The sequence below is a fragment of the Gobio gobio genome, assembly GCF_949357685.1.
Source record: "Gobio gobio genome assembly, chromosome: 6".
Lineage (NCBI taxonomy): Eukaryota > Metazoa > Chordata > Actinopteri > Cypriniformes > Gobionidae > Gobio > Gobio gobio.
In genome coordinates, this window is record NC_137102.1 from 35,137,082 (window position 1) to 35,158,828 (window position 21,747).

At 38.5% G+C, this 21,747-nt stretch overlaps 1 protein-coding gene across 1 annotated transcript; it reads right to left on the minus strand.

Moving 5' to 3' along the window:
* Positions 1-12,982: 12,982 nt before the first annotated feature.
* Positions 12,983-21,747, minus strand: LOC307128255 (uncharacterized protein). Its single transcript, XM_079819970.1, has 3 exons — positions 21,704-21,747; positions 20,025-20,246; positions 12,983-19,692 (listed from the first exon to the last, which is right to left on the minus strand). Exons 2-3 carry the CDS (start codon positions 20,107-20,109, stop codon positions 18,629-18,631), a joined length of 1,149 nt encoding a protein of 382 aa, XP_079676096.1. The 5' UTR covers positions 20,110-20,246; positions 21,704-21,747; the 3' UTR covers positions 12,983-18,628.

Here is a 21,747-nt window from a genome sequence, read left to right on the forward strand (position 1 = left end):
TAAGGATAATTTTGGGTTTTTCAGAAATCTCGAAGAAAGAATACTTTCCCGTAGCGTAAGGAACTTACGCAATACTCGTTCCCTCTTCTAGAGAGAACCGAGGTTACGTTAAGTAACCGAGTATCGTTTTCCTCCTATCTAACAGATAGGAAATACTACATCACTATGCACAATTACAAATCTCCCACTGTCACTCTCAAACAAGGTGTTCCACAGGGTTCAGTTCTTGGCCCGTTACTATTTATTATTTACATTTTGCCTCACGGACAAATTATTCGCCGCCATGGTTTTCAATACCACTGCTACACCGACGATATCCAGATATATACTGCTTGCCAACTGGATTCTATTTACCAGACCACATCACTATCATCATGTGTTAATGAATTAAAGACCTGGCTCAACTCCAATTTTCTCTTTTTCAATAAATTTTCTCTTTTTTCAATTTTCAATCTGACTAAAACAGAAATATTAATCATTGGCCCTCCATCTCTAACAAAGAATGTAAGTAATATTCCCAGACTTGACCTTGAAGCTACATCAATAATTCCATCTGCCACTGTCAAAAAAGATGGTATCATTCTTGATCCTTCACTGACGTTCGACGCTTACATTAGTCAACTTTGTAAAGTGTCCTTTTTTCATCTGCGCCGTATTGCCAAACTCCGTCCCTATGTCAGCCCAAAAGACGCTGAAGCACTAGTCCACGCGTTCATCACATCTCGCCTCGACTACTGTAATGTTCTTTTTTCTGGACTACCAGCACACTCTCACGTTTGCAATATATCCAAAACTCTGTCGCAAGACTACTAACTTACACTAAAAAAACTGCCCATATCACTCCAATTCTGTTCAAACTGCACTGGCTACCTGTGTTATCCCGTATCACTTACAAAATTCTTCTGCTTACTTTTAAGTCACTCAATGATCTTGCTCCAGCCTATCTCTCTGAATTACTTTCTCCTTATATTCCCCCTCAAACTCTCCGATCTTCTGGCTGTGAACTCCTCTGTGAGCGGAGATTTCGTTTATCATCTATGGGTGGCAGGTCTTTCTTTGTTACAGCCCCTAAGCTATGGAACTCTCTCCCCCTGGCTCTCAGGACAACAACCACGTTACATGAATTTAAATGTAAACTCAAAACACATTTGTTTAATCAGTATTATCAGTCATGACAATGTTAACTTGACATAATACAGTCACAATGTTAACTCACTACCAATAATCTGTTGCATCTTTACTCTAACTGCCCACCATGCTGTCTGTAATTAATGTTTGTTGCCTTTGTTTTTCATGTTGTATTGCAAATGTAGTGCGATTTGCAACTGCAATCGCTCATTACTTGGACTGGGCAAATGTCCACTGTCCGTCTATGTGTAAACTGCTTGTTATTTACTGTTATTGTGACGCGTCCTTGAGCTTGGGAAAGACGCTATATAAATTAAACTTATTATTATTATTATCAAATCATCATATTAGAATGATTTCTAAAGGATCATGTAACACTGAAGACTGGAGTAATGATGATGAAAATTCAGCTTTGCATCACAGAAATAAATTACATTTGAAAGTATATTAAAATAGAAAAACTATTTCCTAATAGTACTGTCTTTTCTTTTTTTACCATATTTTTTATTAAATAAATGCAGCTTGAGCACAAGAGACTTCTTTCAAAAGCATTAAAAAAGGTAGTGTGTCCAAACTTTTGACTGGTTCCCTGTGTGTTTGTGTGTGTGTGTGTGTGTGTATATATATATATATATATATATATATATATATATATATATATATATATATATATATATACACACACACACACACACACACACACACACACACACACACACAAACACACAGGGAACCAGTCAAAAGTTTGGACACACTACCTTTTTTAATGCTTTTGAAAGAAGTCTCTTGTGCTCAAGCTGCATCCCATCTTGGATCTCTATATATATATATATACACACACACACACACACACATTTCCACCTTAACATTGTTTCTCTGTTTCCATTATCTTTGTGATCCCTACACAAAGAATGGATATGCAAGTAAAAATATTTCTTGGTTTAATCTAGGAGTGGGATAGTTGGTCACTTTTGTATTACTAAAAACGTTTTTATTTTTCAAAGGAACATTATTATGATCCTCTAAGTGGACTAGGGCAGTGGTTTTCAAACCTGTCCTGGAGGACCCCCAGCACTGCACATTTTGTATGTCTCCCTCATCTAACACACCTGATTCAACTCATGAGCTCATTATTAGAGACTGCAAGACCTGAAGTGGGTGTGTCAAATATGGGAGACATACAAAATGTGCAGTGCTGGGGGTCCTCCAGGACAGGTTTGAAAACCACTGGACTAGGGTACTTGACTTTAGGGTACTGAGGGTATTTTCCCCCCAGTCTTTCAGCAGTGGCCCAACTGCAAAAAGAGAGGCTTCATCCAGACAGAAGAGCAGTGTAGAGAAGCTGATTCAGGATTTTATTTAGATTTTTGGTGAGAAGACAGCTAAATTCCTGGAAAGGTGGCCAGCCACATTTATACAGAAGGTCGTTTAACAAAGCAAAGGTCTTCACTTCTCGCAAGATCGTCAGGACCTGCGGAATTTTATTCTGCGGAATCAGCTGTCAAAGAAGATGAAACAGATGATGCAGGTAAGACTGTTTGCATTCCGATTAAGATTATCTAAATGTGTCCATGTATTTTTTGCTGAAGTTGCCATATCTGTTATTTAGGATGGGACTGCGATTTTGCTTAAATTCTTCTCTTACTTTATTTGATTCCACCATCACCGCAGAGAGACCAAGAAATTTGTCCGCACATCAAGCTGAGAAACTTAAAAATTTGGACTTTTCTGTTACAACCTGTTGTCTGCCTCAAAATATTGCCAGTTGGGTTCATTGTATTGTGGTGAACTAATGTAAGGACAGAGGCAATTAGAGAGCTGACTTTGAGTGTTTGTCTTTGCTTTATCTTTAGGCAGGGACTGCCATCCAAGGTCACCTTTATACCATTAAAGAGAGCACACGGCCTTACCTGCTCGCCATGGGGACCAAGAAGAACAACATTCATGCATACTACATAATTCTCAACAAGAAAGCTATACCATTGCAAGTCAGTGAGTGGTCTGGGTGCCTTTGATGAATTGTTCAAAGCCCACTTTGTGTTTGGCGCATCTTACAGCAAAGTGCTGCACAACATGTACACATTCGTACAGACAACTGTTTTTCAGATTGACATTGACAAGGTCAAAGAGAGTCAAAGAGTTGCTGAGTTCAGCGCTATATTCATGCATTAGAGCTGATTGTCAGTAAAAAATTATCTGCTTTGTTTGTTCTTGCTGCCTTGAGAACACAAATGTGCTTGTTCAATATCTTAAGTTAATTCATGGACTGTTGCCTGGCAAATTGTTTCATCTTAAATGTGGTTAAGGAGGTTGCTGTGTAGAATTTGGAGAATACATTTTCAGTATTCCGCAAACATTTGAATAGAATTCATGAAAGAAGTTATGAAGTTCTCATATAATTTGAAGATAGTGCTGTTCAGAATGCAGTTGTTGAGCTACCAAGTAATATTGTTTATACATGTACACGTGTGGCTACATGTTTAAATGGCAGTTCTTTGCCAGTTTATAGCAAAAACATTACAGATTTGTGTGCATCAGCAATAGCACAATTGCAAGCTGCAGGTGTTGGTCAGACTACTGTTAATACCTTTGTTATGTCTATGGAAGAAGTTGTTCAAGACATCCTGGATCAAGTAAAAGAGACTGCTCTAAATTGCTTATCTTCACATGACACGGACATTAAAAGTACAATAGAGCAATCATTTCAGGAAATGGAAAACCCTTCCACCTTACTTAATTCCATATCTAAACGAAAATGGAGAATTATCCAGCCTTTGGAGAAAGTACCAGGCCTCTGGATTATATGAGCAAATTCCCGTGACAGACAACTTTGTATATGTTCCAATTCTGCAAACCTTAAAGAGCATTGTAATGGATCCAAACACCTCATACAGGTTCAAGTCAGGCATACCAAATAAAGATGGCGTTTACTCTGATATTGAAGATGGACAGTACATTAAGAGCCATGCCTTGTTTGCATTCGGTATCGTTCAGTACACACGTGCAGTTGTGCACTGTACCGGAAGTCCTGTACCGAAACGGTTCGGTACGAATACGTGTTCCGTTACACTAATATTAATTAAAAATAAATATTAATTTCTGATAATTCCAGGTTACTATGACTGCGCAGGTTGTTTACGCATTTAACTTGTGGCCATGAGAAATAGATATCATTCCCTCAACATATGAAGTCGTGGCCATGAGAAAAATCTATCATACAACTTCCAATCTTTCCCATAATGCCTCATAAGAAGACTGACATATTAGTCTCTCTGTTTATCCTGAGGTTTACAGTAGTCTGCTGGATCCAGGCCGTATCCAGATCAGATGGTGGACCTGCGCCAAGACACGACCACAACGCAGCCCTGAAGTGTCAGCAGAGACTGTGTCAACTAGACCCTTCCCTTCCCATTCCCTCTGTACAGATAAAAACATTATCAAAATGATTCCCGTTGACGTGGATCCGCGAACGACTTCAAAACGGGGGTTTAATCTACAAGTTAGGTGTTTCTTGATTGGTTTATGAGAGTTAGGGGAGGCACTGTCTGAATTCCTGAGAAGGATGGAGAAGACCCTCAGTAAAGTACTGGAAAGAGATGGACTGTCCTTCTGACTGGTAGATAAAGTATGCATGGAACAGCTGATTAGAGGGGCTGTGAATTCTGACATGATGTTGCTCCAACTGAGGCAGAGAGAAAGGGAAAATCATCCACCGTCTTTTCTGAGTCTGTAAAAAGAAATATATGAGGCTGAAGAGAGTGAAGCGGCTCGCCCCACAATGTCTGTGAAAGCCAAGGCCATACAATTCCATGAAGAGGAAAGAGCCAGCACCTCTGTCATCCAAGAACTCAAGCCGAGCTTCAAGAATTGAGAACCCAAATAAGTGGGGGTGAGCTACTTCATCCCTGGTGATTAAAACTAAAGAGAAACAAATCTGAAATAAACTGATGATTCAGAAGTCCAAGAGTTAAAGAAACAGGTCCAACACTTACAGCAGCAGTTGACAGTTCAAAATGTCAGTTCTACTCAAGGCTCACCTCATGTTCCAGAGCAGTGGCCAAAACCCAGTCCCAGTCTGTTTCCACGTCGTTAAGATACAAGTCAGCCAGAACAAGAGATGACTACTTCTGCTACAGGTGTGGAGAAGATAGTCATATTGCATCAAAGTGTCAAGCTCCACCAAATTCTGATCAAGTGATTCAGAAGCTGATTCATTCTTTGCGGCAGGCAAAGAGTGGAAAGTACAAGACGGATGACAAAAGAACTGCTCCAAACCAAGCCTGTTTCTCCAAAAAGAGCCAGACAGGCATAAATTTAACATTCTTCCTAAAGGTGTCAGGGAATAATACGGATGCAGATGCAGGTAACAGAAAAGTTTATTTCGAGCTCAGAAATGGACACAGGGAAAAATAGCAGGAACAAAAAAACAGAACAAAAATCCAAATCAAATGTCCACAGGTCCGGTGAGCACTACTAAACAAGGACAGTTCCCAACGTCACCAATGACGCAATATAGAGGAGTTCTCAGATGAGCGCGGTGGGCGCAATGAGCGCGCAGAGGGGAAATTCCCAGATGATGGCGAAGAGCACGCAGAGAGGGGATTCCCTGAAGAGAGCGGTGAGCGCGCTGAGAGGAATTGGAGCGATGATTCCGAGCTTCCACAGAGCGGGGATCACCTGGGCAGGTAGCAAAGGAATAAGGGTCTGGCGAGCGAGAGGGAGAGAGGTAGAACCAAGAATATTAAACAAGAAAACAAACAGCACTAGGAGTCTGGAAAAGCACGACACGGCAAGACTTGACAAAAACGAAGGTCGGTCACGAGCGAAAGCATTGCACAACATACAACAACGGTCGGACAAACAAGTGAGAAAGAGAGGATCTAATATAGGGGAGAATAATGATGGGAAATAAGCAACAGGTGTAACGGTGAACACAAATGAGAATTAGGGATAATGAGTGGGAGGGGAAACATCACAAAGACAGCGAAACACCTGGCCAACTAGTCAACACAGACCATGTCCTCAAGAAAAACAAAGCACGCAAAACACGGAGACAAAAGACAAAACAGGATCAGACCAAAGTCATTACAAAAGGACTAGTAGGACCGGCATCAACTGTGTAAGTGAAGCTGAATGGCCGTGTATGTCAAGCACTGTTAGACAGCGTATCACAAGTGACCATTATGTTTGACAGCTGGTATTCCAAGAACCTGCCTGATGTGCCCATTCACCCCTTGGCAGGATTATCCATATCAGGCCTCAGTTTCTTCCAGTTACCCTTAAAAGGGATATAGCAGTGGATGTCACCTTTACTGCCTCTGTAATGGTCTCCATCCTGGTACTTGTATGTCCTGAACCCCAAGGACCTTCCCAATTGCCAGTTATTATTGGTACCAATGCTGTTTTCTTCAAACGCCTTGCTGCGCTTAGCCATGATACTGACGGATCCAGTGTTGCACATGCTTTGAGAATCCAGACTCAACACCCTGCCATCCATCTGCCTTGACAGCAAGAGACAGAAACCCTTCCTGACAAACCTGAAGATAAAGCTTGATTGCTAGGACCTGAGGATTGCGCTGTTCCACCAAGGGAAGATGTGTGTGCTGTCTGTAAAATGGAGACTGGCAAGCCTTTGAGAAAAGAGATCTTTGTGGCAAACGCCCCTGAGGAGGATCGTCTTCCAGCTGAAACGTTCATAACCCCAGTGGTATTCCCATTTTTAGCAGTAGAAGGTCAAAATATCCAAGTCCTGGTCCACAATTAAACATCTAAAAATATCTCTATTCCAGCTGGAATGGTAATTGCAAATGTGTATCCCACCGACACCCTCACTGTATCTTCTGGAGAACAGAGCACCCAAGTAATAGACCCGAGATTGTTTAATTTTGGTGCGTTATCCATACCTGAGGCCTGGGAATGGAGACTGCATCAAAAGTTGTCAACCAGAAGTGATGTGTTTTCATAAATTCACCTCGACTTTTACAAGTTTGTGTTCCCATATAATCTTAGCGAAAAGTGGCAAACAGTTTTGGCTTGCTCTCTGCTACAGAGGGGCTCGGAGAGGATATTCTACTCGAGCTCTGATTGCCCCCCTTTAACAGACAAAATTGTACAAAAAAGAGGAGAAAGGGAGGAGGAGGAGGGATGCCGATAGGACTAACAACGGGGAGAGGTAAGATGCTGGTTTTATACCTTGCTATGAATTGGAAGATTAGATAGGCGTACCCCTCCTGAAATTACATGTAATAACTTCACATGTCACGAAGCAACACAGATCGAATCGCCGAACCTAGTCACAAATGGAACTTACTGTATAAAGCAGAACGTCATGGAATTTGACCATTTTTGAATGAATAAATCAAAAGTAGGGCTGTACAATTGAATCAAATCTCGATATGGACTAGAGTCTGCGAATATTAAAACTCAAATAGACTGCTTCTGAAATCTGCATGTTCTGCGCATCTCTGTGTGAATGAGCGGCGTGATTGGCTTGCTTTTTTTCTTATCAGTGCCAAAGAGACTCAAATAACTCTGTCGTTTTTTATCATTCAGGTAAGTGTTATACATCATTATAATCTGTTAAGTTTCTATTTTTTTTAGTACAGTCACAATAAAAACAAATGGTTGTGCTTTTTGCAAAATAAAGAAATCAAACATGACGTGTGATCTGCAGCCTCTCTGTCAAAGACGTTCATTCAGATAGTCTTCAGAAAATGACCTCTAGCTTATTGAATACTTGTCTGACAAACATGAGCCATAAGTCTAAAGAAACGCTGAAATGTCAGGTTTTAAACACTGTAAACCAAATCAAAAACAAATATTCTGTGTTTATGTAATCCGTTTGAAAGCAGATCAATGTTAGTCGTTCCTGAGCGGCTCATTATAGACTAATGCGACCACGCCCACGAAGTGCGCGCTCTATTGAGATTCAAATACTGAGGCGACGCCCACACACACATCAGCTCAAACAAACACATCGACAAACACATCGTGCAACGAGGCGCACTGAAGCTTTCTTTGTTTAAATTAGCTCAAAATTACTGTCAGATGTAAGTAATTACCTTGACAAACTATACATCATTTAAAAGATCTAAGACTCAAGCTTCCATTTTTGACCTCTGTTTTATTCTCAAAGTCATATAGTGACCGTAATTTGTAAATATGTGTCAGGAGTTATGAATATGAAAACTGTCGGTACCTTCTAAAGATTGTAATACAAGCGTCAGCTGCTCTCATTCATAAAAAACTCTTCATACTTCATACTGGCAGCCGGAGGGCGCTCTATATATGGACTACATGTGCATGGAGCGCCCTCCGGCTGCCAGTATGAAGTATGAAGAGTTTTTTATGAATGAGAGCAGCTGACGCTTGTATTACAATCTTTAGAAGGTACCGACTGTTTTCATATTCATTGATCGATTTCTGGAAAATTCCAGATTCCAGAAATCGCTCTAACAATGTTAGACTAACATGCAGATAGACAAGTTTGAAGATAATAAACACACAATCGCGACAATATATGGCTTATCTGTGTTATTTATAACATGTTGGGTGTTTTCATAATAGATTATATTTATAATGCAATGCTACTCAAGCTTTTATAATTATGCAGAATTTTGTAAAATATATTTTCTCTCTGATTTTTTGATCCAAAGCCAAATGAGATCACATAAGGTTATTTAAAACAATTGGTGTAATAAATTATCAATTATAGTTTAATAAATCATAAATTGTTGTGAGAGAGAATATAGATCCTTTGCTCTGTTGCTCTCTGTCACAGACTTTGTTATCTCAGGTGCTATCTCATCATTATTCATTAGATATCACGCCTCCTCGCATATTGGCTTTGTGAAGAGAAACTATCTTACAAATTTTAAATCAGTGTATTGTTTTATGTGAATGAGTAGGCTCAATGATTCTCACATCAGTATAAAGAAAAAACGCTATGCAAATACAGACAGGAGTCAAAAGTCTTGGGAACCGATATCTATTGTGTTTTAGGCCTTAATTTAAATATTATAATTTTTTTTTTCAAAATCTGTGCATAAACATTTTTCTCTCAAAATTACAAGCATGTACATACAAGTTGCTCACATATTATGGTAGCCCAGTTTGTGCGGAATACAGTGTAATTACACTTTTGCCATTAATGTGTTTATAAGCAACTGAAAAAAACACAAATGTCAGAGCATGTCAAAACTTCTAAAGGGCCCCAAAACAGCTCAGACTCCTAGGGGTTAAGTACAAATATACCGCCTTGTTTACTAAACCCCTGGTTTGGGCCAGACAAAATTAAAGAAAACACCGAATCATTTAAATTGGCAATAGTGTAGGGGTAAAGCACATGGCAGAACATTTTGATGCAAATCGACCCAAGGTTCAAATACACCTTTTGCCGAACTCCCTCTACCTCTACTACCTTTCCCCATCACATATCAGATCTTTCCCCATCACATATCAGATCTTTACCCATCACATATCAGATCTACTACCTTTCCCCATCACATATAACATAAATATATTATTATTGCACAGTAGAGTACACTTCAACAGGAGGACTACAGTGCAGAGGAGTCTGTGGCCCGTCATCAGAGAGTGCGCGCTGGAGGAACTTATGTGCTGCAGAGTTCTCATTACGGAGTTAGGTACCTTTGTTTGAGTTTATTGTCCAGCTCAGGAGAGTGAAGGGCAGGCCCGGTTCCAGAATCAAATAACTGAGGGTGCTTCAGAAATTACTGAGGGTGCTCTAGTAAAGTGCAGATAGGCTAAGCAACAGCTCCACCACCGCAGTGTACTGTGAGAAATGTATGATTATTTATTTACAAGTAATTTACCAATAATTGGAATTTCAAAAATATTTTGCTACAAATTGTCTATTAATCTATTAGTCTGCCTTTACATTGCTTTACATTGTTTTAACATATCTTCCTGAGAACCAGAAAAAAAGGTTTTGTGAATTTAGATTGACATTGTAAATAAATTGACAATTTTAAATTATTTTTGTTTGTTTGTGATCTATAATTTCTGTAGAATTTGCTTTGGTACAGCAAGTCACAGTCAGTAGTAAAAATAATTTGGCCACCTCAATAAAATCACTCGGTCTTACCTGGCCACATCTGAAAAAACGTTCTGGCTACGCCCCTGCCTGCAACGTGTTGGGTTGTGAATGATTGGTGTGTGTGTGTGGGCCCCAGCATTTACTATTGGTTTATATAGTGTTATTCAGTGCACTGAAAACCTGTGATTGTTCAGAGTGACATTTTATACTTATTTTGATAATTTCATCTCAAATGTTTTGTAACAGAGACAAATTCAGAAATATAGTATTATCAGTGTGATGTTGTCAATTGGTGATATATATGAAATGTGATTGTGTGTTTACTCACATTCTGACCAAACAGTCCATTTGAGCTATTTTGACTAATTTATTCTGTTCTAATTCAATCTTTTACATTTTGTTACTTTTACAACAGAGTTTTATTCTTTTAAAAGTGTTTATTTTTGACAAGTTAACCTTGTGTGAGTATAGAGTTTAATCAGAGGTGTCAAAAGTATTCACATTCATTACTCAGGTTGAAGTATAGATACTAGGGTTTAAAAAGACTTCTATGGGAGTTGAAGTATCAACTCAAGCTATTTACTCAAGTAAAAGTGCTGGTTTCAAAACTACTTTAAGTATAAAAGTAATGTAAGGAAAAAATGCCAGGAAGGACAAAAGCTTAGGCCACGCCACAGGGGCCTATAGTGCACTACCCCACCTCCTCAAAAATAATTAAAATGTTAAGGAGAGCTGTATTTCGAGTGATGTCAAATTAATTAAGTTCACTGAAATCAAAACAACTTGTGTTTACTTGAAAAATGTGTACGAAGTACATCATTTACTTCGCATTCAACCTAACAAATGGGAAGTTGACTGAATAGTCATGTACTGTATGTATAGTAATGCACTATACTATGGTCCAGTAATTTGTACATATCTGTCATATAGTCATACTCAAGTTTATTTTGGGCAAGTGATTAATAGAGACTTTGGTTACTGTATAACTATGTTTGAGGCTTATTGGTACACTTATTGTACCACACTTATTGGTAAATTAGTCCAATGTGGTTTTGCATTTTTCAATCTTCAGCATAGCTTATAGGCCAGCTGATTTCTTTTGTGTTGTGAGGGTATCAATTGTCATTGTTGAATGGACAGTTTACCTTCAATGCATTTTTTTTAGAAAGTTTAAAGTGCACTGTGGACTGGATTATTGGAATAAGTGTATTGTAAAACTTGCAGTAAAGTAGGTTATTAATTTTTGCAATGTGCAGTTTCCTTAAATGTTGACAAATAGTATTTGAATAAAAAATTGTATATGTTGTATATACTGTTTTAACATGAATGTGATGGGGAGAATTCTACAACACAGTATCAAATCCAAAATGCAAAATAAAAGTGCTATTAACTCTACAGCTTTACTACTGTCCTACTGAACTTATTTGTGTTTAGATATTCAGCAGTCAATGAAATCTATTTATAAACTCTAATTATATTTTTTGTAAGTAAATTATATAAGGCGTTACAAGTATTTGTGTCTATGTTTTAAAGAACACTGCGGCAGTGCGGCTACAATACAACTTGTCCTGCATGATCCCATGTAAGATGAAAATGACTGCAGGTTTATCCAAAACAAACACTTAAGAGTAAGCTACACTATATTGCCAAATGTTTTGAGAAGCCTGCCTTTGCATGCACATGAACATCCCATTTTTAATCCATAGGGTTTAATATGGAGTTGGCCCACCATTTGCAACTATAACAGCTTCAACTTTTCTGGGAAGGCTTTCCACAAGGTATAGGAGTGTGTTTATGGGAATTTTTGACCATTGTTCTAAAAGCAAATTTGTGAGTTCAGGCACTGATGTTGGACGAGAAGGCCTGGCTTGCAATCTCTGCTCTAATTCATCCCAAAGGTGTTCTATCTGGTTGAGGTCAGTCAAGTTCCTTCACACCAAACTCACTCATCCGATGTCTTTATGGACCTTGCTTTGTGCACTGGTGTGCAGTCATTTTGGAACAGGAAGGGGCCATCCCCAAACTTTTCCCACAATGTTGTCCAAAATGTATTGGTATGCTGAAGCATTAAGAGTTCCTTTCACTGACCCAACCCCTGAAAAACAACCCCACACCATAATCCACCCTCCACCAACCTTTACACTTGGCACAATGCAGTCCGGCAAGTACTGTTTTCCTGGCAACCGCCAAACCCAGGATTGGGTCCATTGGATGCCAGACAGAGAAGCGTGATTGGTCACTCCAGAGAACACGTCTCCACTGCTCTAGAGTCCAGTAGTGGCGTGCTTTACACCACTGCATCCAACGCTTTTGCATTGTACTTGGTGATGTAAGGCTTGGATGCAGCTGCTCGGCCATGGAAACACATTCCATGAAGCTCTCTATGCACTGTTCTTGAGCTAATCTGAAGGCCACACGAAGTTTGGAGGTCTGTAGCTATTGACTCTGCATAAAATTGTCAACTTCTGCTCACTGTGCGCCTCAGCATGCGCTGACCCCGCTCTGTGATTTTACGTGGTCTACCACTTCGTGGCTGAGCTACTGTTTAGTTGTTTATTTTCTAAGTGAAGTTATGAGGGTTAGACTTGGGGACACATGCCACTCAAGAGAGAAGAACATATAAACCATTATATTTAAAGATATGTAAAATTATCACATGCATTCTTTATATTGCCTCTTAATAGTAATGAACTTGATTTTTGTAAATATGTCAGTTGTCTACATATCTTTAAAAAAAAAAAATCTTTCATAGTGACCCATATAAGACAAATTATTAGAAAAATCTGACTTTGAGTACAAGAGTTTTGTTTTATAAGAGAAAGCTATACACCAAGCTTGACTTATGTTTGCAAGCCAAGTACACAAACATTTGTTTCACCCACAAGAGTTTCTAAAGGTGAACAAGCATTAAACATTTATTTAGTTTGAAGACACTTTTGTCCCAAGCAACTTACAGTATGCATTCAAGGTATACATTCTATCAACAATTGTGTTAACTGAAAATCAAACTGTTTGGCATTGATGGAGTCACGTTGTTCCAGTTGACTGGTGAAGGTTCCATCAAAAAAATCTCACTGATCTCATTGCAGTAAAATCTCTTCAGTTCTTCACTATGATTGACAGAAAGGCACGGTTAACACTGAAATGAGAATTTGTCAAAACTCTTTCCTTCTTCCACAGATAAGAGAAGGATTTTGGAAAAAGTCTGCGTTTACTGCACTTGTGCTTGACAGTTAGAATCACACACCTGTTTCAATGTGTGGAAAAGAGCAGAATGCTTAAATACCTCCTTTTGTCTTCAGCAGAAAGAAATCATAGGTTTGGAGCAACATGCAAGGGCGATGAAGTTTAATTTCTAAGTGAACATCAATATACTTTTTTTGTACTATTGCTATTTCAACATAACATCTCTAAAAACATGGCACTTCACAGCAACTTACTACTCTGCACTATATTTCATCACTCCAAGTAAAGTATTTGAAAAAGTCACCCACTTTCATGATGTTTTGTTTCAATGCCATGTCAGCTATTCTGTGAATATTTCCATTGTGAAATCCAGGTTACATAAAACATAATCCAGTGAACAGTGGTTCCCAAACTTGGGGGCGCTGCAAGGCTAAGGGATAGTGTAGTCAGTATATTGTTATGCAAAAGAAACTTAAATAAATATAAATCTTCAGGGGGATACAAGACCCCACTGCGTAATTATCCCGCTTATTATGCGGCTACTTGATACACAAGTAAATAATTGAACACAAAATATTAATTTGACTTGAATATTTTATTACCTCAAAATTACCCGCAGTGCTCGTTTGAGCAGTCTGTTATCAGTTATAGCAGTTATTGTCATGCAATACCAGACCACTAGATGGCAACATTGAAAAAACAGAATGAAGTATTGCAGGGAGCCATGTAATGGTGCGTGGTACAAAATTAGACTGTATAAAACAGTGGACGTGTCCATGACGCCACCTGTAGGTTTCTGAAGAGCATTTGAGCATTGAAGCCCAAAGTGGGCGGAGCCGGCTGTCACCATCTTGGCAGAGAATCAATCCTAACTGAAAATGGGCAAAGAGGCGGGACATGGGTGAAGACAGACAGCAGACAAATGGCTAGTTTGTCTTAAGTGGCCACGCCCTTAATTATGCAGAACTTTAAGGCTTAATATAATGTAAACGGATGAGTTATAAAAAATTTAAATTAAAATCACCCCCCTCACAGTAAATTAGCTATATAGACCAAAACCACTTTTTGTACCAGGCTGTAAGCATTTTTTCTGCTGTAAATTTACGCATTTTAACATGGGGGTCTATGGGATTGACTCCCTTTTGGAGCCTGTCTCTAGCGTAGAGTCTAAGTTTAAGTTACTTCCATGTTGGCTTCAAGAGAGAGATCGGAAGGTTGCTGCTTAGGTCCGACTCTGCTCGCTTTGCTTTTCCACTGCAGTTAGTACCGCTTCAAAGTGGGTGGGATTATAGAATGACCGTTATAGTTGCGCCGCCTCTACTGCCGTGACATCATCACAAGTCGCAAAACAACGTTCGGAAAGTGGCGCAGTGCGACACTGTTTGAGAGGGGTCCCGTTTCACTGTTGCACTGTAGTGAGGACACAGTGCAACCCCCTACACCCTCATTCACCATCCCCTACGTTATCCACTAATATAGTTCACTTGAAGGAGTAAATATGAAAACGAGTGAGTGAATTTGGCGAGCCGTTGTGTGTACATGGGCTGTACACTCGTTATTGCGGTGCAATGTGGGATTGAATGAGTGCACTCAATAACGTCCACTATGGTTACGGACTGTCCCTTCGAATAATGTCCTATTTGAGGGTATAGGGGGCGATTTCGGATTCAGCCCTTGATTACAGCGGAGAACTCAAACAATACTTTGCGCGCGCAAGAGAGCAGTTTCTGCGCAGAATGCTGTGATGAGATTAACAATGCTCACCACATGGATCATATAGCAAAGATATAGACCGGAGCGAGCGCGTTTTATAGACATATTTCATATACTCTAGTGCTGTAAACATGAACCAGCAGCGTCTACGCGCACATATTTCATCACATCTTGTATGTATGCAAACAAGGACACTGATACTACAGCCGTACGTCTGATCACGGCCGCAATGACACGATGGATTATTCTGCTTCACCAAAGACAATTTAAGTTAATAAATAGACTGACAATTCAAAGAAGAATGGGCAAAAAAATAAATGCTTTATTCGGTCTGTGTTAAACTGACGTGTGCCATTTGTTCAGAGACTGTAGTGCTCTTAAATGTATTGAAAATATCCTTAGACCTTTTCAAATGTTCTTCCGCGTTTCTCCCTCGTTTTGGCAGTTTGTTGTTATATAGGGTTAGATTTTTAAAATGCTTAAAGTGCCCTCAACTCTGTTTTTTTCTCTCCGTGGTCATATTTTAATATTCATGTGTCATTTTATTGTGATTTTTAACCATTTGAGCGCAAAATGGATGCGTGCGCTGTTTTCTCTGCTGCAAACACACACACGTGCGCACAGAGCGGATTCTCATAGTGAATGAATAGTGCACGATAGTGAACGGAGTTCTCTTCCTCGTCTTTTTGTGTGTTTGTCCATTCAGCACGCCAATGGACAAATAGACACAAAAATGTAAAAATACTCTCGTCAACACAGTCGGTTGTCATTGATATCATATTTGTAATGTATAGCCTATATTTTATTAATAAAGTGCAGCGTTATTTTATATTTGATTACAGTTTCTGTACATACCTGAACATTTTTATTTCAATCCTATCTTTGTTAAATTGGATTTATTTGTGCAATTGCTAATTTATTTATTTGTTTTCTTTTTTAAATTAGTGTTTACTTGTCTTTAATAATGCTTGAAATTTATATTAGGCTTTTTTTGTGCTATTTTTTAAACTTTACTTTAAAAAGTTTTAAATATGGATATTTTTCTTACACAAACGCATCAATTCACTTCAGAAGGCCTTTAATATTATTATTTCTGCCATGTTTAGACTTAAGTTGTGTTTCATGTTTGCTACTTTCAGGAAGTGTACTTTCTCGGAGCAGATAAAATAAAAAGGGAGTTCATATATCTGACAGCTTGTATTCATTTACGAAAATGTAGCCATGTGCAGTACTATTCAAAATTAAGGATGCAACGCATCGTGATATCGAATCGTTGACATGATAATTGTAATCGAATCGTGAGACCAGTGACGATTGACACCCCTAGTCAATGGCACAGTCATTTTATAATAAAAACGCGCCTGAAAACACATAATTTTCAGACCAGTTTGTCCATTTTCAAGGACAAACAGATTTGCTATTTAACCAACATGGGCGCTGGACGTGAAAATGATAACTGCGTTAGGCTGAAACTAGCAAAAAACACTTGTGTCGGGTGTATGATAGGGCCCATTGGCTGAATCTGAAATCGCCCCCTAAACCCTTATTCACTATTCCCTACATTAGTCCACTAATACAGTTCAATTAAAAGTGAATGAAAACGAGACAGCCATTGAGTGTACATCGGCTGAACACTTGGTATTGCGGTGCATTGTGGGCTTGAATAAGTGCACTTGATAACGTCCACTATGGTATTCATACACTACTACAAATGGCTGTCCCCTCAAATAATGCCCTATTTGAGGGTATAAGGGGCGATTTCGGATTCAGCCATTGAGATTTAACTGATTCATTCAAACGGCTGATTCATTCAGGGACAAAGCACTTGACTGAGGGATTCATTGAATCACCCCTTTAACCGATTCGTTCAAAAAGCGGATTCATTCAGTAAGGAAACACCCGCTGTGTGCTGCTTAGAGACAAACAACAGCACTGTGGCTTTGTTTCAAACTATTTTTGTTGGCAAAACAGGATATATGGTGTCTAAAATGTAACTTTTTGTTTATTGTTTTCATGCTGATATCTGGAGAAAAACTGCACTTTGTGTGATATTGATTAACGATATTAAATTATATAAATATGTCTTGAATTTTGGGACAATTTAGCATTTTGATAGACTAAATCCTGCAATGAAAGTGTACACTAAATGCGTACGCAGTACGCACACTAGTCTAACCTACTAGACTACACGTAGTGTGCATGTGCTCTCTGGGTGTGATGGATATACTCGATAAAGTCAGATCGCACATCGTTAAAACAATAACAATATTAAATCGCAGACGATATATATTGCACACCCCTATTCTTGATATTCTTACATGTGGATATGTTTCACTGAAAGACAAAGAAGTTTGTTTCTAGCAGGTTTGGTGTCTCGTGTCGCAAATCCAATGATGCTGGAAGTGACGATCTGCAGTGTTTACATGTCACAATTTAGTATCGGTATGGCTCGCTTGGAACCTCAACTGGGGTGGTAATATTGAGCCGTACCATGCAGTAGAAAAGCGGCATCAAAATATAGATGAAAGATGCATGGACAAGTTCGTGCTAGGACAGCCAGGTTGAAAATATTTTTCTCTACAAAAGGGGGGCCTGGCAGAAAAAGTTTGGGAACCACTGCCTTGACAGATACAGTAATATAGACAGTTTCATCGGATGCATGCTGGTTGCCACGGTTACGCGTCTGGCCCGAAGTTAACTTCTGGTATGTGTTTGTTTATCGGTCTAGTAGCTAGTATGGCACACTAGTAGAAACACATTTTTGACATACTATTCGTAGATAACATGATATAAATATTAACGATCAAGCGGAGAGTATATGACACCAGCTCAAAAAATGTGTGTGACTCACCAAAAAGCTTCGAAAGCTTCATAAATATCCAGTCTGACTGCATACATTGTCTTCTGTCTAATGTAATTTACTTATTATTTATTTTGCTTGTTATAAGAAATAATTTACTCTAGAGGGACGTTTACACTTGGCATAAACATGCGATCACAGTGATCTGATCAAGCAGAATGGATCATCAGTAAATCAGGACACGGCCGCATTTACATTTGTTCACATCAAGTGGTCTCTCTGTATCTGGATAATTGATTAGATTTCTGTTTCCAGCTAAATATTTAAATTAGGTATGTAATAGGCCTTTATCACGGAGTGTAAAACAACTTTCGCTTTATCCTCTTTCAATGGCAGTGCCCATAGAGCACAGGACTTTTTCAGGTAAAGCACAGAAGGTTTCCTAGGTAAAAATTGCACATGAATGCCCTCCCATTTCAAAATTTGAATGCAATGAGCTTGTAATCACGACCTCGGAAGTGGGAATTATAAAATTTCCGATAGCACGTGAAGGCGGCATTAATCTACAAGTTAAAGTTTCCCAAAATGAATCTTGTATGATGAAACAAAGAAACATGTTATTCCGACGCAATGCACGATTGAAAGGAGTGCGTGCAAGCATTTATATAGGCTGCTGTATCTGTAATATATCCTTGTAGATTAAACGGCTATTTTGGGAGTCTATGATTCAATTGAATGAAACACTATGTACTTGAAAGCGTCGCGCCTGGGGATGAACTTTGCTCATCTTGGGGCCTGAAGATGAATTGCGACAACTTTGGACAGTTTTGCTGTTTTAAATGTCTCAGTAGATGGCTGAATTGGCTGAAACTCTTTCCACATGAAGGGCACTGGTATGGCTTCTCTCCAGTGTGCACTCGCTCGTGTTTTTTCAGGTTTCCAGACTCAGCGAAGCTCTTTCCACAATACGAGCATATGTACGGTTTTTCTCCAGTATGGATTCTTTGGTGCATTTTCAATTCACTGGCTCTGGTAAAAGCGCTGCCACACTCAGAGCACACGTGTGCTTTCACACCGTTGTGTTTCTTCTGGTGGTCTTTAAAGTAGCAGAGCCATAAAAAACTCTTCCCACAAAAAGAACACACATACGGCCTCTCGTTCGTGTGGATTCTCAGGTGTCTTTTTAAGTGCGCCGCCAAAATGAACTTTTGACCACACTGATCACAGTTAAATGGCCTTTCTCCAGAGTGAGTGAGCAGGTGAGTTTTAAGACTTGTTGCATGCGTGAAACTCCTTCCGCACTGAGTGCATGTGAACGGCTTCTCTCCAGTGTGAATCCTTATGTGATCTGTGAGGTTTGCTTTATGCGTGAATCTTTTTCCGCACTGCTGACATGCGAATCGCCTCTCTCCAGAGTGAATTCTCATGTGATCCTTAAGGTTTCCTTTATGTGTGAAACTCTTTCCGCACTGAAGGCATGAGTAAGGCTTCTCTCCGGTGTGAGTCCGTATATGATCATCAAGGTGTCCTCTTTGTTTAAAACTCTTTCCGCAATGAGGGCAGATGAGAGCGGTTTTCTGTGTACATTTATTTTCAGTCTGTGAGCAACTCAAAGATTTTTCACTAGTTATGAATGCATGAGGTTCCTCAAACTGACAGATGAGAGTGGTTTTCGGTGCACATTTATTTTCAGTCTGTGAGCAACTAAAAGATTTTTCACTAGTTATGAATGCACGAGGTTCCTCAAATTGACGTTTCTCCTCCACTTCGTTCAAATCTTGACTTTCCTCTTTCACCTCCACCAGGTCTAAAATGAACACAAAATTTAAACAAACAAACAAGCAAAAAAAAAAAAAAAAAAAAAATTATATATATATATATATATATATATATATATATATATATATATATATATATATATATATATATATATATATATATATATATATATATATATAAACAATTCCTTTCACATTTGCGGCATTGCTGCAGTGATCATTCTCTTTAGATTGCTTTTTTCCTTAAAAATTACTTGGTTCGATGACTTCAATATGGTACAATATCAACATATTACATGTCATATGACTTACATAAATAAGTAGACCCTGCAATCACCATTTGATAAAACTGGGGACCAACCTTTTTGTTCCTCTGAGTCATCCTTTAATATTTTGAACGGTTCCGGATCACTCACGTCCCCAATCACCACTCTCACGAATTCCATCTTTTCAATAGTGTGTTAAGCAGGATTAGTTGTTACACCAGGATTATTCCGGCATGTTTGAATCCACATGGCTTCTTCACTTGTAGAATGACTGAAATATTCCCATCTCTGGGAGGAGCTTCACTGGAGGTCCAGATCTGCCCAGTCAAATTTAAAGGATTAGTTAAACCAAAAATGAAAAAATTATTTGCATTGCTCACCCTCAAGTTGTTCCAAAACGGTGTGAATTTCTTTGTAATGCCAAACACAAAAAAATATATATATTTTGATGAATGTTTGTAGCCAAACAGTTGTGGGGGACCATTGACTTCCATTGTATGAAAAAATAAATCTATGGAAGTAAATCCTGTTTGGCTACAAACATTGTTTAAAATATCTTTTGTAATAATTGCAATGATCTGGAACAGACCTTGGTTAGACATATGGCTTTGATTTTATACTATTTTTTTTAGAGTAAAAAGTTTGTAAAATATATATATTACATAAAATAAATATGTAGTATATTTAATTTACATTTTTTATTTTTGAGCAATAATCTGCTGAGTGTCTTCTTTAAAACAAGACCAAACTAAGGTCTATATTACAAAGCATTCTTGAATTACAAGAAGTTTGGATAGTGCATTTTCACATCTATTCTCAAAAAAAGAATGACAGGGGGTGACATATAAAGCAGTGGTTCCCAACCACGTTCCTGGAGGACCCCCAACAGTGCACATTTTGCATGTCTCATCAATCAAACACACCTGATTCAGGTTATCAGCTCATTAGTAGCTACTCCAAGACCTGATGTGGGTGTGTCAGACAAAGGACACATCCAAAATGTGCACTGTTGGGGGTCCTCCAGGAACGTGGTTGGGAACCACTGATATAAAGGATATATAATCTATATAATACTTTATAGTAGAACAGCAAAATTACTACAGTACAATTAGTATTATTGCAAAACATTACTGTTAAACATGTTACACTGCGGGTCCTATACATTTTTATAGGTAATGTATGAAAATTAAAAGGATAAAGGCTGAATTGAATGGGTGAAAATAATGTCACAATGCAAAAACTCTTAATGGTTATACAATTTGGCTTCAACCGGTTTAAATAAAATATAATTTACTATTTTGGTCTTTATTTTACTTTGAGATTCAATATGACATGTACATGACATGTTTCAGTCATATTCAGCAAAATGCACTTCAATCATTCACTTGTTATAAGGTTATTTATAAGACACCAACCAATAAACATTTCACTAGATGCATGCAGTGATAGTGACACAGAAATAGAGTAGGCTACATTGGCTATAAAGTGTGCTGCACGGAATAATAAATGCAGCTTCTGTAATACAATTTAGATAAAGCATGACTATATTAAACATTCAGATTGTAATCGTTTTTACTTCATAGTTGATGTGAACAGGCCTCAAACCATTAACTTACAGTATTATATTCGGCAATAATCTATATTTGTTTTACATTTCCAACGCAAAATGGTTTCAATAATACCATGTGGTCGGGAGCACTTCGGTCAAAACTTCCAACCGTCTGTCTTTAAACACATTGAACACTAAAGGGATTTAAAAAAAACACACACAAACCTTTCCTCGACAAAATAACAGCAAACACACCGTCCATGTTCGTG